The sequence below is a fragment of the Lichenostomus cassidix genome, unplaced genomic scaffold, assembly GCF_008360975.1.
Source record: "Lichenostomus cassidix isolate B80296 unplaced genomic scaffold, HeHo_3.0 HiC_scaffold_37, whole genome shotgun sequence".
NCBI lineage: Eukaryota > Metazoa > Chordata > Aves > Passeriformes > Meliphagidae > Lichenostomus > Lichenostomus cassidix.
Window position 1 is genome coordinate 1,792,867 of NW_028147279.1, and position 20,687 is coordinate 1,813,553.

At 43.9% G+C, this 20,687-nt stretch overlaps 1 protein-coding gene across 1 annotated transcript; it reads right to left on the reverse strand.

The window, feature by feature from the left end:
* Positions 1-7,633: 7,633 nt before the first annotated feature.
* FBL (fibrillarin rRNA 2'-O-methyltransferase) lies at positions 7,634-20,212 on the reverse strand (the record flags this gene model as incomplete). The annotated part of the gene is made up of 4 exons (XM_085044647.1): positions 7,634-7,768; positions 10,138-10,283; positions 14,762-14,874; positions 20,071-20,212. Coding segments are annotated over 4 exons (423 nt in total), but the record flags the coding sequence as incomplete, so codon positions are not given.
* Positions 20,213-20,687: the final 475 nt, after the last annotated feature.

Here is a 20,687-nt window from a genome sequence, read left to right on the forward strand (position 1 = left end):
GAGGGAGAGGAATCCTGGGAAATTGGGGAGAAAGGGTGGGAAATTGGGGAGAAATCCCCCCAAAAAAAGGGAAAAATCCCAAAAAAAATGGGTGAGAAATGGTTACAAAATCCCCAAAAAATCCCGAAAAATCCCCCAAAAAAATCCCGAAAAATCCCCCAAAAAATCCCCAAAAATTCCAAAAATAATCCGGGAGGAGAGGAATCCTGGGAAATCGGGGAGAAATGGTGGGAAATAAAAAAAAAATTGGGGAGAAATCCCCAAAAAAATGGGGAGAGAAATGGTTAAAAAATGGTTAAAAATGGGGAGGAAATCCCAAAAAAATCCCAAAAAAATCCCAAAAATTCCCAAAAATAATCCGGGAGGGGAGGAATCCTGGGAAATAGGGGAGAAAGGGTGGGAAATTGGGATAAATCCCAAAAAAATGGGAGAAATCCCCCAAAAAAAGGGGAAAATCCCCAAAAAATGAGGAGAGAAATGGTTAAAAAATACCTAAAAATGAAGGAGAAATGGTTAAAATTGGGAGAAAATCCCCAAAAAAATCCCCAAAAAATCCCAAAGAAAAACTGGGATGAGAGAAATCCTGGAAAATTTGGGAGAAATCCCAAAAAAATGGGAGAGAAATGGGGAAAAATGGGGAGGAAATCCCAAAAAAATCCCCAAAAAATCCCCAAAAAAATCCCAAAAATACTCCGGGAGGGGAGGAATCCTGGGAAATCGGGGAGAAAGGGTGGGAAATCCAAAAAAAATTGAGTTAAATTCCCAAAAAAATGGGGAGAAATGGTGAAAAAATAGCTAAAAATGGGGGGGAAAATCCCGAAAAAATCCCCAAAAAAATCCCAAAAAAATCCCAAAAATAATCCGGGAGGAGAGAAATCCCGGGAAATCGGGGAGAAAGGGTGGGAAATCCAAAAAAAATTGGGGAGAAATCCCCAAAAAAATGGGAAAAATCCCCAAAAATGGGGAAAATCCCCCCAAAAATGGGGGAAAAACTCCAAAAATGGGGAGAGAAATGCCAAAAAAATCCCCAAAAAATCCCAAAAATTCCCAAAAATAATCCGGGAGGGGAGGAATCCTGGGAAATTGGGGAAAATGATGGGAAATTGGGGAGAAATCCCTAAAAAAATGGGAGAAAATGGGGAAAAATGGTTAGAAATGGCAGAGAAATGGTTAAAAATGGGGAGAGAAATCCCGAAAAAATGGGAGAGAAATCCCCAAAAATCCCCAAAAATCCCAAAAATAATCCGGGAGGAGAGGAATGCTGGAAAATTGGGGAGAAATCCCCAAAAAATGGGAGAAATCCCCCAAAAAATGAGGGGGAAATCCCAAAAAATGGGTAAAAATGGAGGAGAAATGGTTAAAAATGGGGAGAGAAATCCCGAAAAAATCCCAAAAAATCCCCCAAAAAATCCCCAAAAATCCCAAAAATAAACCGGGAGGGGAGGAATCCTGGAAAATTGGGGAGAAATCCCCAAAAAATGGGAGAAATCCCCCCAAAAAATGGGGGAGAAATGGTAAAAAATACCCAAAAATGGGGGAAATTCCAAAAAAAAAGGGGAAAGAAATCCCAAAAAATCCCTAAAAATCTCCAAAAATCCCCAAAAAATCCCAAAAATAATCCGGGAGGAGAGGAATCCTGGAAAATCCAAAAAAAAAAATTGGAGGTAAATCCGAAAAAATGGGGGAGAAATAAATAAAAAAAATCCCCAAAATTTGGGGAGAAATGGTGAAAAATACCTAAAAATGAGGAGGAAATCCCTAAAAAATAGGGAGAAATTAAAGAAATCCCAAAAATTGGAGGAGAAATCCCAAAAATGGGGGAGAAATCCTAAAAAAATTGGGGAGAAATCCCCAAATTTGGGGGGAAAAATCCCAAAAAATGGGAGAGAAATCCTAAAATTTGGGGGAGAAATCCTAAAAATTTGGGGGAGAAATCCCCAAAAATGGGAGAAATCCCAAAATTTGGGGGAGAAATCCTAAAAATTGGGGAGAAATCCTAAAAAATTGGGGAGAAAACCTAAAAAATTGAGGATAAATCCCAAAAAATTAGAGAAATCCTAAAATAATTGGGGAGAAATTGCAAAAAAATGGGAGAAAATCCTAAAAAATGGGAGAAAATCCCCAAAAAAATTTGGGGGAAAAATCCCAAAAAATAGGGGAGAATTCCTAAAAATTGGGGAGAAATCCTAAAAATTGGGGAGAAATCCCAAAAATTAGGGGAGAAATCCCCAAAAATTTGGGATAAATCCCAAAAAATGGGAGAGAAATTGCAAAAAAATGGGAGAAATCCTAAAAAATGGAGGAAAATCCTAAAAATTTGGGAGAAATCCTAAAAAACTGGGGAAAAATACTAAAAAATTTGGGGATAAATCCCAAAAAAAATTAGAGAAATCCCAAAAACTGGGGATAAATCCAAAAAAAATTGGGGAGAAATCCCAAAATTTGTGGGGGAAAAGCCCAAAAAATGGGGGAGAAATCCTAAAAAATGAGAGAAAATCCTAAAAAATTGGGAAGAAATCCCAAAATTTGGGAGAAATCCTAAAATCTTGGGGTGAAAATCCAAAAAATTGGGGATAAATCCCAAAAAATTTGGGAGAAATCCTAAAAAATTGAGGATAAATCCCAAAAAATTGAGAAGAAATCCCAAAATTTGGGGGAAAAAATCCTAAAAAGTTGAGGATAAATCCCAAAAGTTGAGAAAAATCCTAAAAAATGAGAAAAATCCCCAAAAATGGGAGAAATCCCAAAATTTAGGAGAGAAATCCTAAAAAATTGAGGCTAAATCCCAAAAAAAATGGGAGAAATCTCAAAATTTGGGGGAAAAATCCTTAAAATTGAGGATAAATCCCAAAATTTGGGAGAAATCCTAAAAACTTGGGGAAAAAATCCTAAAAATGTGGGGAGAAATCCCCAAAAGTGGGAAAAATCCTAAAAATTAGGGAGAAATCCCAAAATTTGGGGGAGAAATCCTAAAAAATGGGAGAAATCCTAAAAAAATTTGGGGAGAAATGTCCTAATTTGGGGGATAAATCCTAAAAATGGGAGAGAAATCCTAAAATTTGGGGAGAAATCCCAAAAAATTGGAGAGAAAAATCCTAAAAATTGGGGAAGAAATCCTAAAAATATGAGAGAAATCCCAAAAAATTGGGGAAAAAAATCCTAAAAATTTGGGAAAAATCCTAAAAAATGGGAGAGAAATCCTAAAAATGGGAGAAATCCCAAAATTTGGGAGAGAAATCCCAAAATTTGGGGAAAAATCCCAAAAACTAGTGGGGAAAAATCCCAAAAATTGGGGGAAAAAAACCTCAAAAATTTGAGAGAAAATCCTAAAAATTGGGGAAAAATCCTAAAAATTAGGGGAAAAATCCCCAAAATTGGGAAATAAAATCCCCAAAATTGTGGGACAATCCCAAAAATTGGGTAAAAATCCTAAAAATTGGGGAGAAAATCCTGAAAATTGGGGAAAAAATTCCAAAATTTGGGAGAGAAATCCCAAAATTTGGGCTAAAAATCCTTAAAAAATTGGGAAAAATCCTAAAAAAATTGGGAAAAATCCCCAAAAATTGGGAGAAAATCCTAAAAATTTGGGGAAAAATCCCAAAATTTGGGAGAGAAATCCCAAAATTTGGGCTAAAAATCCTAAAAAAATTGGGAAAAATCCTAAAAATTGGGAGAAAATCCCCAAAAATTGGGGAGAAAATCCTAAAAAATTGGGGAAAAATCCCAAAATTTGGGAGAGAAATCCCAAAATTTGGGCTAAAAATCCTTAAAAAATTGGGAAAAATCCTAAAAAAATTGGGAAAAATCCCCAAAAATTGGGAGAAAATCCTAAAAATTTGGGGAAAAATCCCAAAATTTGGGAGAGAAATCCCAAAATTTGGGCTAAAAATCCTAAAAAAATTGGGAAAAATCCTAAAAAATGGGAGAAAATCCCAAAAATTGGGAGAAATCCTAAAAAATTTGGGAATTTTCCCCCAAAAATTGGGGAATTTTGGGGTTTTTGGAGCAGCAGCTGCTGATTGGCTGCAGAGCAAACCAGTGCAAACCAGTTCAAACCAGTTCAAACCAGTTCAAACCAGTTTGGCTCCCAGTGCCTCCCAGTTCGGCTCCCAGTTCCTCCCAGTTCAGCCCAGTTTGGCCCAGTTTGCACCAGTTTAGCTCCCAGTTCATCCCAGTTCGTCCCAGTTCAGCTCCCAGTTCATCCCAGTCCATCCCAGTTTAGCTCCCACTTTATCCCAGTCCATCCCAGTTCAGCCCAGTTCAGCTCTATCCCAGTTCATCCCAGTTTATCCCAGTTTGTCCCAGTTTCACCAATTCGGCTCCCAGTCCATCCCAGTTCATCCCAGTTCGGCCCAGTTTGGCTCCCACTTTATCCCAGTTCAGCTCCCAGTCCATCCCAGTCCATCCCAGTCCATCCCAGTTTATCCCAGTTCAACCCAGTCCATCCCAGTTTAACCAATTCAGCTCCCAGTTCATCCCAGTTTAGCTCCCAGTCCCTCCCAGTGCCTCCCAGTTTATCCCAGTTTATCCCAGTGCCTCCCAGTCCAACCCAGTTCAGCCCAGTTACTCACCAGTGCCTCCCAGTTCAGCCCAGTTCCCCTCCAGTCCAATCCCAGTTCATCCCAGTTCATCCCAGTTCCCCCCAGTGCCTCCCAGTTCCCCTGCAGGGCCCTCCCAGTATATCCCAGTCCATCCCAGTCCCTCCCAGTCCCTCCCAGTCCATCCCAGTTACCCTCAGTCTCTTCCCAGTTGCTCCCAGTTGCCTCCCAGTGCATCCCAGTAACCCCTGCTCCCTCCCAGTCCATCCCAGTGCCTCCCAGTTCATCCCAGTTCAGTTCCCAGTCCAATCCCAGTCCATCCCAGTTCATCCCAGTCCATCCCAGTTCCCTCCCAGTCCATCCCAGTCCCTCCCAGTCCCTCCCCAGTCCAATCCCAGTTCATCCCAGTTACCCTTAGCCTCTTCCCAGTTCCCTCCCAGTCTCTCCCAGTTCATCCCAGTCCATCCCAGTTCATCCCAGTTACCCTCAGTCCCTTCCCAGTTGCTCCCAGTCTCTCCCAGTTCATCCCAGTCCCTCCCAGCTCTCGCAATCCCAGTTGGCTCCAGTCCCAAACTGGGAGGAACTGGGAGAGGCTCTGCTGACTCAGCACCTGGCGGCTCGGCCAACTGGGAGCGTCCCAGTTCAAACCAGTTCAAACCAGTTCAGCTCCCAGTCCATCCCAGTTCAGCCCAGTTCAGCCCAGTGACCTTTCCCAGTTTATCCCAGTTCAAACCAGTTCAGCTCCCAGTCCATCCCAGTGCTCCCCAATTCCCTCCCAGTTCATCCCAGTTCATCCCAGTAACCCTCAATTCCCTCCCAGTAACTCCCAGTTGCTCCCAGTAACTCCCAGTCCATCCCAGTAACCTGTCCAGTTGTTCCCAGTTCATCCCAGTAACCCCTAATTCCATCCCAGTCCATCCCAGTTCAGCTCCCGGTTCCCTCCCAGTTCATCCCAGTCCATCCCAGTTCCTCCCAGTAACCCTCAATTCCCTCCCAGTTCATCCCAGTTTGATCCCAGTTAAGTTCCCAGTCCATCCAAATTCCCTCCCAGTCACTCCCAGTTGCTCCCAGTTTATCCCAGTAACTCCCAATTTCCTCCCAGTCCATCCCAGTTCTCCCAGTAACCCATCCAGTTGCTCCCAGTTCCCCCCAGTTCCCCCCAGTTGCTTCCAGTCCCTCCCAGTAACTCCCAGTTCCACCCCAGTTCCCTCCCAGTCCATCCCAGTAACCCCTCCAGTCACTCCCAGTTCATCCCAGTTTGATCCCAGTCCCTACCAGTAACCCCCAGTCCATCCCAATTCCCTCCCAGTTCAGCTCCCAGTTGATCCCAGTCCATCCCAGTTCCCTCCCAGCAACCCCTAATTCCCTCCCAGTAACTCCCAGTTCATCCCAGTTCAGTCCCAGTAACCCATCCAGTTGCTCCCAGTCCGTCCCAGTAACCCTCAATTCCCTCCCAGTTCCCTCCCAGTTCATCCCAGTTGCTCCCAGTTTGATCCCAGTTCCATCCCAGTGCTCCCAGTAACCCTCAATTCCCTCCCAGTAACTCCCAGTTCCCTCCCAGTCCATCCCAGTTTGATTCCAGTCCGTCCCAGTTCATCCCAGTTCAGCTCCCAGTCACCCCCAATTCCCTCCCAGTAACTCCCAGTCCATCCCAGTTCCATCCCAGTTCCCTCCCAGTTCATCCCAGTAACCCTCAATTCCCTCCCAGTAACTCCCAGTTCAGCTCTCAGTTCATCCCAGTGCTCCCAGTTTGATCCCAGTTGCTCCCAGTCCATCCCAGTAACCCTCAATTCCATCCCAGTTCATCCCAGTTCAGCTCCCAGTTCCCCCAGTTCCCCCAGTTCCCTCCCAGTCCATCCCAGTAACTCCCAGTTCCCTCCCAGTAACCCCTCCAGTCCCTCCCAGTTCATCCCAGTTGCTCCCAGTAACCCTCAATTCCCTCCCAGTAACTCCCAGTTCAGCTCCCAGTCCCTCCCAGTACAAACCAGTTCCCTCCCAGTTCCTCCCCCAGGCTCTAATTAGCCCTAATTACTCCTCCCACTCATTAACCAACCCAACGGGAACTCATTAATTAACTCATTAATTAACTCATTAATTAACTCATTAACTCCACCCACTAATTAAACCTCATTAGTTCAACTTAATTAATTAATTAACTCCACCCAGTAATTAAACCTCATTAGTTCAACTTAATTAATTCATTAATTCCACCCACTAATTAAACCTCATTAGTCAAACCTAATTAATTCATTAATTACCTAACCCAGCGGCTAATTAGCCACTCCCCTTAATTAATTAACTAATTACCTCCCTGCTAATTAGTGCAGCCAGGAGGTAATGAAGAGCTGATTAATTACTCCGTAATTAATTAAATCCCCGATTCATTAATTAGATTAATTAATTAGAGTCCACAGGAATTAATGAGCAGCGAGAATTAATTAAACCAAATTAATGAATGAATAATTAGTAATTAATAAACCCCAAATAATTAATTATCCCAGTAATTAGCATGTCTGGGAATTAATTAATCCTTTCCACTAATCAACTGAAGTTAATTAAGTTCAAATTGATTAATTAATGAATTAATTAGTGAAAATTGATTCATTAATTAATTCAGTTTAGTTAATTAACTCCCCCCTTAATTAATTAATTAACTCCAATTAGACTCCACAGTCATTCAGCAATTAATGAGAATTAATTAAACCCAATTAATGAATGAATAATTAGTAATTAATAAACCCCCAATAATTAACGAGCACCACTAATTAATGAAGCCCAATTAATGAATGACTAATTAGTAATTAGCAACCCTCACTAATTAACGTGTCTGGGAACTAATTAACTCTTTCCAATAGTCAATTAACCCTAATTAATTCGAGTTAATGAGCCATGTGGAGTTATTAACCCCCAATTAATTAATAATTAATTAATAATTAATAATTAATAAATAATTAATATAATTAACAATTAATTAATCCCCAATCCCATTCACTCCCCACCCAACCAAACCCCCCAATTAGCTAATTAGCGACACCAATTAACAAATTTCTCTTTAATTCCCCAACCCGCCCCTCCCCCACCCCAAAAAACCCCCCAAAATTCGGGCTGGAAGCACTTCCGGGTTCCGCCACGCCCACTTCCGGATCAGCGAGTTCCACTTCCGGTCTCGGCTGTTGGCGCCCCCTGGCGGGGCGGAGGGGCGATGACGTCATTTCTCCTTGGGAGGAGGCCTGGGGGGGGAGGGGAGGAGGGAGTGACCAGTGAGTGACCAGTAGGGACCAGTATAAACCAGTATAAACCAGTACGGACCAGTTAGAAACCAGTATAGACCAGTTAGAGACCAGTATGGACCAGTTACAGCCCCAGTTCCCTCCCAGTCCCTCCCAGTAAGGACCAGTTAAACCCCCAGTAACCTCCCAGTGTCACACCAGTAACCTCCCAGTGCCTCCCAGTACAGACCAGTATGAACCAGTGACCTCCCAGTATAAACCAGTATAACCCAGTGCCTCCCAGTATCACTCCCAGTACAAACCAGTTCCCTCCCAGTCCCTTCCCAGTCCATCCCAGTACAAACCAGGTGCTCCCAGTCGACCCCCAGTTCCCTCCCAGTTCAAACCAGTATAACCCAGTTACACTCAATCCTCTCCCAGTCCCTCCCAGTATAAACCAGTCCCTCCCAGTGACCCCGAATCATTTCCAAATCCCCTCCCAGTTCCCTCCCAGTACAAACCAGTATAACCCAGTTGCACTCAAGCCCCTCCCAGTCTCATCCCAGTACAAACCAGTTCCCTCCCAGTCCCCCCAGTTCCCTCCCAGTCCCCCCAGTTCCCTCCCAGTCCCTTCCCAGTCCATCCCAGTATAAACCAGTCCCTCCCAGTTTGTCCCAATCCCCTCCCAGTCCCTCCCAGTACAAACCAGTTCCCTCCCAGTCCCTTCCCAGTCCATCCCAGTATAAAACAGTTGCTCCCAGTCACCCCCCAGTTCCGTCCCAGTACAAACCAGTATAACCCAGTTGCACTCAATCACCTCTCAGTCCCCTCCCAGTCCCTCCCAGTATCTCCCAGTATAAACCAGTTCACCCCAGTGCCATTTTTACCCCTAACATTTCCATTTTTCCCCCCAAAATCCCCATTTTTCACCCCAAACCCACGCGGTTTTTTGCCCCCAGCACCTCCCAGTATATCCCAGTATAACCCAGTTCATCCCAGTGCCATTTTTACCCCTAAAACTCCCATTTTCCACCCCAAAATCCCCATTTTTGCTCCTAAAATCCCCATTTTTCACCCCAAACCCACACAGTTTTTTGCCCCCAGCCCCTCCCAGTATCTCCCAGTACAAACCAGTCCATCCCAGTCCCATTTTCTCCCCTAAAACCAGCATTTTCCCCCTTAAAATCCCCATTTTTCACCCCAAAACCGCTGCGTTTTCTTCTCCCAGTCCCTCCCAGTATAAACCAGTCCCATTTTTAACCCTTAAAACTCCCATTTCCACCCCAAAATCCCCATTTTTCATCCCATTTCCGCGCATTTTTTTGCCCCCAGTCCCTCCCAGTATAAACCAGTATAACCCAGTATAACCCAGTCCCTCCCAATCCCCATTTTCCCCCCAAAATGCTCATTTTTCCCTCCAAAATCCCCATTTTTCACCCCAAACCCACGCGGTTTTTTGCTCCCAGCGCCTCCCAGTATATCCCAGTACAAACCAGTATAAACCAGTCCATCCCAGTGCCATTTTTACCCTTTAAACTCCCATTTTTCACTCCTAAAACTCCCATTTTCCCCTAAAATCCCCATTTTTCACCCCATTTCTGTGCGTTTTTTTGCCCCCAGCCTCTCCCAGCCCCTCCCAGTACAAACCAGTCCCTCCCAGTCCCTCCCAGTATAAACCAGTATAACCCAGTCCCATTTTCTCCCCTAAAACCAGAATTTTCCCCCTTAAAATCCCCATTTTTTACCCTAAAATCCCCATTTTTCACCCCAAAACCTCCATGTTTTCTCCCCCCAGTCCCTCCCAGTCCCTCCCAGTATAAACCAGTCCCATTTTTAACCCTTAAAACTCCCATTTTCACCCCCAAAATCCCCATTTTTCACCCTAAAACCTCCAAGTTTTTTCCTCCCAGTCCCTCCCAGTATAAACCAGTATAAACCAGTTTCCTCCCAATCCCCATTTTTCCCCCAAAATGCTCATTTTAACCCTAAAATCCCCATTTTTCACCCCAAAATCCCCATTTCTAACCCTAAAATCTCCATTTTTCACCCCAAACCCACGCGGTTTTTTGCCCCCAGCCCCTCCCAGTATATCCCAGTATAAACCAGTATATCCCAGTCCCATTTTTAACCCTAAAACCAGCATTTTCCCCCTTAAAATCCCCATTTTTTACCCTAAAATCCCCATTTTTCACCCCAAAACCGCTGCGTTTTCTCCTCCCAGTCCCTCCCAGTTCCCTCCCAGTATAAACTAATCCCATTTTTAACCCTTAAAACTCCCATTTTCCACCCCAAAATCCCCATTTTTCACCCCAAAACCACGCGGTTTTTTACCCCCAGTCCCTCCCAGCCCCTCCCAGTCCCTCCCAGTATAAACCAGTATCCCCAGTTACCGGTACACGCCCACCACCACGGCGTGGTCTCTCTCGTAGGGCTCCAGGGTGAGCTGCTCCTGCGGCTTCATCCTCTCCGCCGTCATCTTCCTCACCTCCCCGGCGAACACGGCCTCGGCCGGCGCTGTGGAGTCGATGCAGTTGGCCTGGAAACCGGTTAGAGCCGGTTAGAGCCGGTTAGAAACCGGTTTGAGCCAGTTAGAAACCAGTTAGAACCGGTTGGAACCAGTTTGAGCTGGTTAGAAACCGGTTGGAACCAGTTAGGAACCGGTTGGAACCAGTTAGAACCAGTTAGAACCGGTTAGAAACCAGTTTGAATCAGTTGGAAACCAGTTTGATCCGGTTAGAACCAGTTTGAACTGGTTAGGAACCAGTTAGAACCAGTTAGAACCAGTTGGAGCCGGTTAAAAACCAGTTAGAAACCAGTAAAAACCAGTTAGAAACCAGTTAGAACCGGTTAGAAACCAGTTTGAACCAGTTAGAAACCAGTTAGAAACCAGTTGGAACCAGTTAGAATCGGTTAGATACCAGTTTGAACCAATCTGAGCTGGTTAGAAACCAGTTGGAAACCAGTTTGAACCAGTTAGAAACCAGTTAGAAACGGGTTTGAACCAGTTAGAACCAGTTAGAAACCTGTTTGAATCCATTTGAACCAGTTAGAAACCAGTTAGAACCAGTTTGAGCCGGTTAGAAACCAGTTAGAAACCAGTTAGAACCAGTTTGAATCACTTAGAACCGGTTAGAAACTGGTTTGAAACCAGTAAAAACCAGTTAGAACCGGTTAGAAACCAGTTTGAAACGGTTAGAACCAGTTAGAAACCAGGAAGAACCAGTTAGAGACCAGTTAGAACCGGTTAGAACTGGTCAGAAACCAGGAGAAACCAGTCAGAGACTGGTTCAGACCAGTTCAAACCACTTAAAAACCAGGAAAAACCAGTTAGAAACCAGTTTGAACCAGTTAGAAATGAGGAAAAACCAGTTAGAAACCAGTCAGAAACCAGTTAGAAACCAGTTTGAACCGGTTAGAAACGAGGAAAAACCGGTCAGAAACCAGTTTGAACCAGTCAGAAACCTATAAAAATCAGCTTGAAACCAGTTAGGAACCAGTTTGAACCGGTTAGGAACCAGTTAGAAACCAGTCAGAACCAGTTAGAAACCAGTCAGAACCAGTTAGAAACCAGTCAGAACCAGTTAGAAATGGGTTCAGGCCTGCTCAAACCAGTTCAGACCAGTTAAAAACCAGTTAGAACTGGTTGAGAAGCAGTTTGAAGTGGTTAAAAACCAGTTACAAGCAATTAGAACCAGTTAAAAACCAGTTTGAACCGGCTGAAAACCAGTTAGGAGCAGTCAAAAACCAGTAAAAACCAGTTTGAACCAGCCGAAAACCAGTTTGAACCGGTTAAAAACCAGTTAGAACCGGTTAGAAACCAGTGAAAACCAGTAAAAACCAGTTAGAGATGGTTAGAAATGAGGAAAAACCAGTTAGAACCAGTTAGAAACCAGTTTGAACTGGTTAAAAACCAGTTAGAAACCAGTTAGAAACCAGTTCAGACCAGCTCAAACCAGTTAAAAACCAGTTAGTACGAGTTAGAAACCAGGAAAAACCGGTTAGAAACCAGTTTGAACCGGTTAGAAACCAGTTTGAACCGGTTAGAAACTAGGAAAAACCAGTTAAAAACCAGTTTGAACCGGTTAGAAACCAGGAAAAACCGGTTGGAAACGGTTAGAACCAGTTAAAAACCTGTTCAGACCAGTTCAAACTGGTTAAAAACCAGTTTGAACCAGTTAGAAACCAGGTAGAAACCAGTTAGAACCAGTTAGAAACCAGTTAGAAACCAGGAAAAACCAGTTAGAACCAGTTAGAAACCAGTTAGAACCAGTTAGAACCAGTTAGAAACCAGCTAGAAACCAGTTAGAACCAGCTAGAAACCAGGAAACCAGAACCAGTAGAAACCAGAACAAAAACCAGTTAGAAACCAGTTAGGAACCAGTTGGGACCAGTTAGAAACCAGTTAGAAACCAGTTAGAACCAGTTAGGAACCAGTTCAGACCAGTTAAAAACCTGTTAGAACCAGTTAGAACCAGTTAGGAACCAGTTTGAACCAGTTAGAAACCAGTTAGAAACAGTTAGAAACCAGTTAGAACCAGTTAGAAACCAGTTAGAACCAGTTAGAAACCAGTTAGAAACCAGTTAGAACCAGTTAGAAACCAGTTAGAACCAGTTAGAAACCAGTTAGAAACCAGTTAGAAACAGCTAGAAACCAGTTAGAACCAGTTAGAAACCAGTTAGAACCAGTTAGAAACCAGTTAGAAACCAGTTTGAACCAGTTAGAAACCAGTTAGAAACCAGTTTGAACCAGTTAGAAACCAGTTAGAAACCAGTTTGGACCAGTTAGAAACCAGTTTGGACCAGTTAGAAACCAGTTAGAACCAGTTAGAAACCAGTTTGAACCGGTTAGAAACCAGGAAAAACCAGTAAAAACCGGCTAGAAACCAGGAGAAAACAGTTAGAAACCAGTTAGAACCAGTTAGAACCGGTCCGAAACTGGTTTGAACCGGCTAGAAACCAGTAAAAACCAGTAAAAACCAGTTAGAGCGAGTTAAAAACCAGGAAAAACCAGTTAGAAACCAGAGTTTGAAGTGGTGAAAAACCAGTTAGGAACCAGTTTGAACCAGCTAGAAACCAGTTAGGAACCAGGAAAAGCCAGTTTGAACCGGTTAGAAACCAGTTAGACCTGGTTCAAAACCAGTTCAGACCAGTTAAAAACCAATTTTAATCAATTAAAAACCATTAAAAACCAGTTAGAACCAGTTAGGAGCAGTCAAAACCCAGTAAAAACCAGTTAGAACTGGTTAAAACCCAGTAAAAACCAGTTTGAACCGGTTGAAAACCAGTTCAGATTAGCTAAAAACCAGTTAGGAACAGTTCAAACCAGTTCAAAACCAGTTCAGACCAGTAAAAAATGGTTAAAAACCATTTCAAACCAGTTGAAAACCAGTTAGAACCGGTTAAAAACCAGTAAAAACCAGTTAGAACGGGTTAAAAGCCAATTTAAACCAGTTCAAACCAGTTAGAAACCAGTTCAGACCAGTTGAAAATGGTTAAAAACCAAATTAAATCAGTTGAAAATGGTTAAAAACCAGTTAGAAACCAGTTTGGACCAGTTAGAACCAGTCAGAAACCAGTTAAAACAGTTAAAAACTAATAGCAACCAGTTCAGACCAGTTCAGACCAGTTCAGACCAGTTGAAAGTGTTTAAATACCAAATTAAATCAGTTAAAATGGTTAAAAACCAGTTAGAAACCAGTCAGAAACCAGTTAAAACAGTTAAAAAACCAGTAATAACCAGTTCAAACCAGTTCAAACCAGTTCAGACCAGTTCAAAACCAGTTTGAAGCGGTTTAACACCAGTTAGGAACAGTCAAAACCGGTCCAAACCCAGTTCAGACCAGTTTGAACCGGTTGAAAACCAGTTAGAACCAGTTGAGAACCAGTTAGGAGCAGTTAAAAACCAGTTAAAAATGGTTAAAAACCAGTTCAAACCAGTTAAAAACCAGTTCAGACCAGTTAAAAATGGTGAAAAACCAGTTCAAACCAGTTAAAAACCAGTTCAGACCAGTTAAAAATGGTGAAAAACCAGTTCAAACCAGTTAAAAACCAGTGCAGACCAGTTTAAAATGGTTAAAAACCAGTTAGAACCAGTTAAAAACCAGTTCAGACCAGTTAGAAGTAGCTTCAAAGCAGTTAAAACCAGTTAAAACCAGTTGGAACCAGTTAAAATACTGGTCTGTAGTGGTTTGTACTAACCCATACTGGTCTGTACTGGTTTATACTGGTCTATACTGGTCTGTACTGGTCTATACTGGTCTGTACTGGTTTATACTGGTTTATACTGGTCTATACTGGTCTATACTGGTCTATATTGGTTTTGTACCTTGATGGAGATGAGGAAATGCTGAGTGTTCAGAGCCACAGTCCTGCTCTGTACTGGTTTGTACTGGTTTATACTGGTCTATACTGGTTTGTACTGGTTTGTACTGGTCTGTACTGGTTCATACTGGTCTATACTGGTTTATACTGGTCTGTACCTTGATGGAGATGAGGAAGTGTCCCCTGCAGCGCAGGAAGTGATGAGCATTCAGAGCCACTGTACTGCTCTGTACTGGTTTATACTGGTCTGTACTGGTTTATACTGGTCTGTACTGGTTTATACTGGTCTGTACTAACCCAAACTGGTCTATACTGGTTTATACTGGTTTATACTGGTCTGTACCTTGATGGAGATGAGGAAGTGTCCCCCGCAGCGCAGGAAGTGATGAGCATTCAGAGCCACTGTACTGCTCTGTACTGGTTTGTACTGGTCTATACTGGTTTGTACTGGTCTGAACTGGTCTATACTAGTTTTACTGGTCTATACTGGTTTATACTGGTTTATACTGGTCTGTACTGGTTTATACTGGTCTGTACCTTGATGGAGATGAGGAAGTGTCCCCCGCAGCGCAGGAAGTGATGAGCATTCAGAGCCACTGTACTGGTCTGTACTGGTCTATACTGGTCTGTACTGGTCTATACTGGTTTATACTGGTTTATACTGGTTTATACTGGTTTATACTGGTCTCTCACCTTGATGGAGATGAGGAAGTGTCCCCCGCAGCGCAGGAAGTGATGAGCATTCAGAGCCACAATCCTGGTCTGGTCAGGCTGAGCAACGTCGGCGAAGATCACATCCACCATGCCTGCAACCCAGAATTCCCAAAATTACCAAAAATTCCCAAAATTCCCCCAAGATAACCCAAAATTCCCACGAAATTCCAGCCTGGAACACAAAATTCCCACAAAATTCCCATGAAATTCCCACAAAATTCCCATAAAATTCCCCAAAATTGCAGCCAAGAACCCAAAATTACACAAAATTCCCCAAAAATTCCACAGAATTCCCACACAATTCCCCCAAAATAACACAAAATTCCCAAATTTCCAGCCAGGAACCCAAAATTCCCACAAAATTCCCACAAAATTCCAGCCAGGAACCCAAAATCCCCAAAATTCCAGCCTGGAACCCAAAATTCCACAAAATTCCCACAAAATTCCCATGAAATTCCCCAAAATTCCAGCCTGGAACCCAAAATTCCCCCAAAAATTCCCCCAAAATTCCCCCAAAATCCAAAATTCCAGCCTGGAACCCAAAATTCCCCCAAAAATTCCCACAAAATTCCCACAAAATTCCCCAAAATTCTAGCCAGGAACCCAAAATTCCCAAAACTTCCCCCAAAATTCCCACAAAATAATCCAAAGTTTCCACAAAATTCCCACAAAATTCCAACCAGGAACCCAAAATTCCCACAAAATATGCACAAAATTCCAAAAAAAATCCCATAAAATTCCCACAAAATTCCCAAAAAATTCCAGCCTGGAACCCAAATTTCCCCAAAATTCCCCCAAAATTCCACCCAGGAACACAAAATTCTCCCAAATCCCCTCAAAATTCCATCCAGGAATCCAAAATTCTCACAAAATTCCAGCCTGGAACACAAATTCCCCAAAATTTCCCCAAATTTCCAGCCAGGAACCAAAAATTCCCACAAAATAACCCAAAATTCCCACAAAATTCCAAGTGGAAACCCAAAATTCCAAGTGGAAACCCAAAAGTCTATAAAATTCCCACAAAATTCCACAAAATTCCCCCAAAATTCCAGCCTGGAACCCAAAATTCCCCAAAAGTTCCCCAAATTTCCAGCCAGGAACCCAAAATTCCAACAAAATTCCCAAAAATTCCAGCCAGGAAGCAAAAATTCCCCAAAATTCCAGCCAGGAACCCAAAATTCCCACAAAATTTCCCAAAATTCCAGCCAGGAACCCAAAATCCCACAAAATTCCAATAAAATTCCCACAAAATTCCAGCCAGGAACCCAAAATTCCCCCAAAATTCCAGCCAGGAACTCAAAATTCCCCAAAATTCCCACAAAATTCCCCCAAAATTCCAGCCTGGAACACAAAATTCCAGCCTGGAACCCAAAATTCCCACAAAATTCCAGCCAGGAAGCCAAAATTACTACAAAATTCCCACAAAATTCCCATGAAATTCCAACAAAATTCCAGCCTGGAACCCCAAATATGCACAAAATTCCCAAAAATTCCCAAAAAAATTCCAGCCAGGAACCCAAAATTCCCACAAAATAACACAAAATTCCATGAAATTCCCAACCAGGAACCCAAAATTCTGACAAAATTCCAACAAAATTCCCACAAAATTCCAGCCTGGAACCCAAAATTCCCACAAAATTCCCACAAAATTCCAGCCAGGAACCCAAAATTCCCACAAATTCCCCCAAAATTCCCCAAAATTCCAGCCGGGAACACAAAATTCCCACAAAATTCCAGCCAAGAACTTAAAATTCACACCCAGGAAACCAAAATTCCCAAAATTGCACAAAATTCCAGCCAGGAAACCAAAATTCCCACAAAATTCCCATGAAATTCCACAAAATTCCCACAAAATTCCCCAAAATTCCAGCCAGGAACCCAAAATTCCCCAAAATTCCCACAAAATTCCAGCCAGGAAACCAAAATTCCCCCAAAATAACCCAAAATTCCCCCAAAATTCCCCCAAAATAACCCAAAATTCCACAAAATTCCCACAAAATTCCCCCAAAATTCCAGCCAGGAACCCAAAATTCCCACAAAATAACCCAAAATTCCTACAAAATTCCAGCCAGGAACCCGAAATGCCACAAAATTCCACAAAATTTCCACAAAATTCCACAAAATTCCCACCAAATTCCCCCAAAATTCCAGCCAGGAACTCCCAAAAATTCCCAGTCCCTCCCAGTACAAACCAGTTCCCATTTTCACCCCTAAAATCCCCATTTTTCGCCCCAAAACCACCACTTTTTTCCTCCCCAGTGCCTCCCAGTCCCTCCCAGTATAACCCAGTATATCCCAGCTCCCATTTCCCCCTAAAATCCCCAACCCAAAAACCCCATCACCCCAAAACTCCAGTTTCCCTCCCACTCCCTCCCAGTCCCTCCCAGTACAAACCAGTCCATCCCAGTATAAACCAATCCCATTTTTAACCCTTAAAACTCCCATTTTCACCCCAAAATCCCCATTTTTCACCCCAAAACTGCCACGTTTTCTCCCCCAGTCCCTCCCAGTATAAACCAGTATGCCCCAGTCCCTCCCAGTATAAACCAGTCCCATTTTACCCCCAAAATCCCATTTTTTACCCTAAAATCCCCATTTTCCACCCCAAAACTGCTGCGTTTTCTCCCCCCAGTCCCTCCCAGTATAAACCAATCCCATTTTTAACCCTTAAACTCCCATTTTCACCCCCAAAACTCCCCTTTTTCACACCCAAAATCCCCATTTTCCACTCCAAAACTGCCACGTTTTCTCCTCCCACTCCCTCCCAGTATATCCCAGTACAAACCAGTTCCTCCCAGTATAAACCAATCCCATTAACCCAAACCCCACACCCCAAAAACCCACACCCCAAAATCCCCATTTTTCACCCCAAAATCCCCATTTTTCACCCCAAAACCGCTGCGTTTTCTCCCCCCATCCCCTCCCAGTCCCTCCCAGTATAAACCAGTTCCCATTTTTAACCCTTAAACTCCCATTTTTCGCCCCAAAATCCCCATTTTTCGCCCCAAAACCACCACATTTTCCCCTCCCAGTATAAACCAGTCCCATTTTACCCCCAAAATCCCATTTTTTACCCTAAAATCCCCATTTTTCACCCCAAAACCACCGCGTTTTCTATTCCCAGTCCCTCCCAGTATAATGCAGTCCCTCCCAGTATAAACCAGTTCCCTTTTTCTCCCTAAAACTCCTACTTTTCCTCCTAAAATCCCCAGTTTCCCCCCTAAAATCCCCATTTTTCACCCCAAAACCGCCCCCCCCCACCCCCCCAAAAACCACCCCCAAAAACCAAAACCCACCCACACCCAAACCCCACACCCCAAACCCCACACCCCAAAACCCCCACCCCCACCCCCCCACCCCCCACCCCCACCCCCCAAAAACCAAAAACCACCCAAACCAAACCCCACACCCCAAACCCCAACCCAAAACCCCACCCAACAAAACCCCACCCCCACCCCCCAAAAACCAAAACCCACCACCCCCAAAACCCCACACCCCAAAACCAAACACCCCAAAACCCCACACCCCAAAACCACCCCCCACCCCACCCCAAACAAAAACCACCCAACCCAAACCACACCCCAAAACCCCACACCCAAACCCCCCCCACCCCCACCCCAAAAACCACCAACCCCAAAACCCCACAAACACACAAAACCACCACCCCCCACCTCCCAGTCCTCAGTAAACCCAGTTCCATTTCCCTAAAATCCCCATTTTTCCCAAAACCCCAGTTTTCCCCAGTCCTCCCAGTATATCCCAGTTCCCTCCCAGTATAAACCAGTCCCATTTTTAACCCTTAAACTCCCATTTTTCCCCCTAAAACCAGAATTTTCACCAACAAAATCCCCATTTTTCAACCCAAAACCACCACCCCCCCACCCCCACCCCCCAAAACCCAAACCCACCCCACCCCCAAAATCCCCATTTTTTACCCTAAAAATCCCCATTTTTCACCCCAAAACCTCCATGTTTTCTCCCCCCAGTCCCTCCCAGTATAAACCAGTTCCCTCCCAGTATAAACCAGTCCCATTTTTAACCCTTAAAACTCCCATTTTCACCCCAAAATCCCCATTTTCACCCCAAAATCCCCATTTTTCACCCCAAAACCGCCGCGTTTCCTCCCCCCATCCCCTCCCAGTCCCTCCCAGTATATCCCAGTATAAACCAGTATAACCCAGTCCCATTTTTAACCTTTAAACTCCCATTTTCACCCCTAGAATCCCCATTTTTACCCTAAAATCCCCATTTTTCCCAACAAAACCTCCAGGTTTTTTCCTCCCAGTCCCTCCCAGTATAAACCAGTATAACCCAGTTCCATTTTCCCCCTAAAATCCCCATTTTTCACCCCTAAAACCAGAATTTTCACCCCTAAAATCCCCACTTTTCACCCCAAAACTGCCACGTTTCCTTCTCCCATCCCCTCCCAGTCCCTCCCAGTATAAACCAGTCCCATTTTTAACCCTTAAAACTCCCATTTTTCACCCCTAAAATCCCCATTTTTCACCCCAAAACCCCCGCGTTTTCAACCCCCAGTCCCTCCCAATTCCCTCCCAGTATAGCGTTTTCTCCCCCCAGTCCCTCCCAGTCTTTCCCAGTATATCCCAGTATAAACCAATCCCATTTTTAACCCTTAAAACTCCCATTTTCTCCCCCAAAATCCCCATTTTCACCACAAAACAGCCACATTTTCTCCCCCCAGTCCCTCCCAGTATAAACCAGTCTCATTTTTCACCCCAAAATCCCCATTTTTCACCCCAAAACTGCCGGATCTTTTCCCCCAGTCCTTCCCAGTATAAACCAGTTTCCCTCCCAGTATAAACCAGTCCCTCCCAGTCGCTTTTTCCCCCCCAAAATCCCATTTTTCCCCCCCAAAATCCCCATTTTCCACCCCAAAACCGCTGCGTTTTCTCCCCCCATCCCCTCCCAGTCCCTCCCAGTATAAACCAGTTCCCATTTAACCCTTTAAACTCCCATTTCACCCCTAAAATCCCCATTTTTCACCCCAAAACCCCGCTGTTCCCAGTCCCTCCCAGTCCCTCCCAGTATAAACCAGTCCATCCCAATTCTCACTCCCAGTACAAACCAGTCCATCCCAGTACAAACCAGTCCCATTTTTAACCCTTAAAACTCCCATTTTCACCCCCTAAAATCCCCATTTTCCCCCCTAAGACCAGAATTTTCACCCCCAAAATCCCCACTTTTCACCCCAAATCCGCCACGTTTTCTCCCCCCACCCCCCCCCAGTCCCTCCCAGTATAAACCAGTCCCCCCAGTGGGGCACTGACCGATGAGCATGCGGTACTTGTGGGGGTGCCGCGCGTCCTCGATGACCGGCACCACGTTGGTTCTCTTCTTGGCCACGTTCAGCAGGTCGCGCCCCGAGCGGTGAGAGAACTCCACGGCGTACACCACGCCCTCCTGGGGGGGTCATTGAGGGTCATCAAAGGTCATCAAAGGTCATCACAAGTCACCAGAGGTCATTAGAGATCATTAAAAGTCATTAGAAGTCATCAAAGGTCATTAAAGACTGTTAGAAGTCATCAAAGGTCATCAGAGATCATTAGAAATCATTAAAGGTCATCAGAGGTCATTAATGGTCATTAGAGAACATTGAAAGTCGTCAGAAGCCATCAAAGGTCATCAAAGGTCATTAGCGGTCATCAAAGGTCATTAGTGGTCATTAAAGACCATTAGAAGTCATCAAAGGTCATTAAAGGTCATCAAAGGTAATTAGAGGTCATTAGAAATCATCAAAGGTCATCAGAGATCATTAAAAGTCATTAGAAGTCATTAAAGGTCATTAGAAGTCATGAAGGGTCATCAGAGGTCATTAGAAGTCATTAGAAGTCATCAAAGGTCATCAAAGGTCATTAGAAGTCATTAAGGGTCATTAGAAGTCATT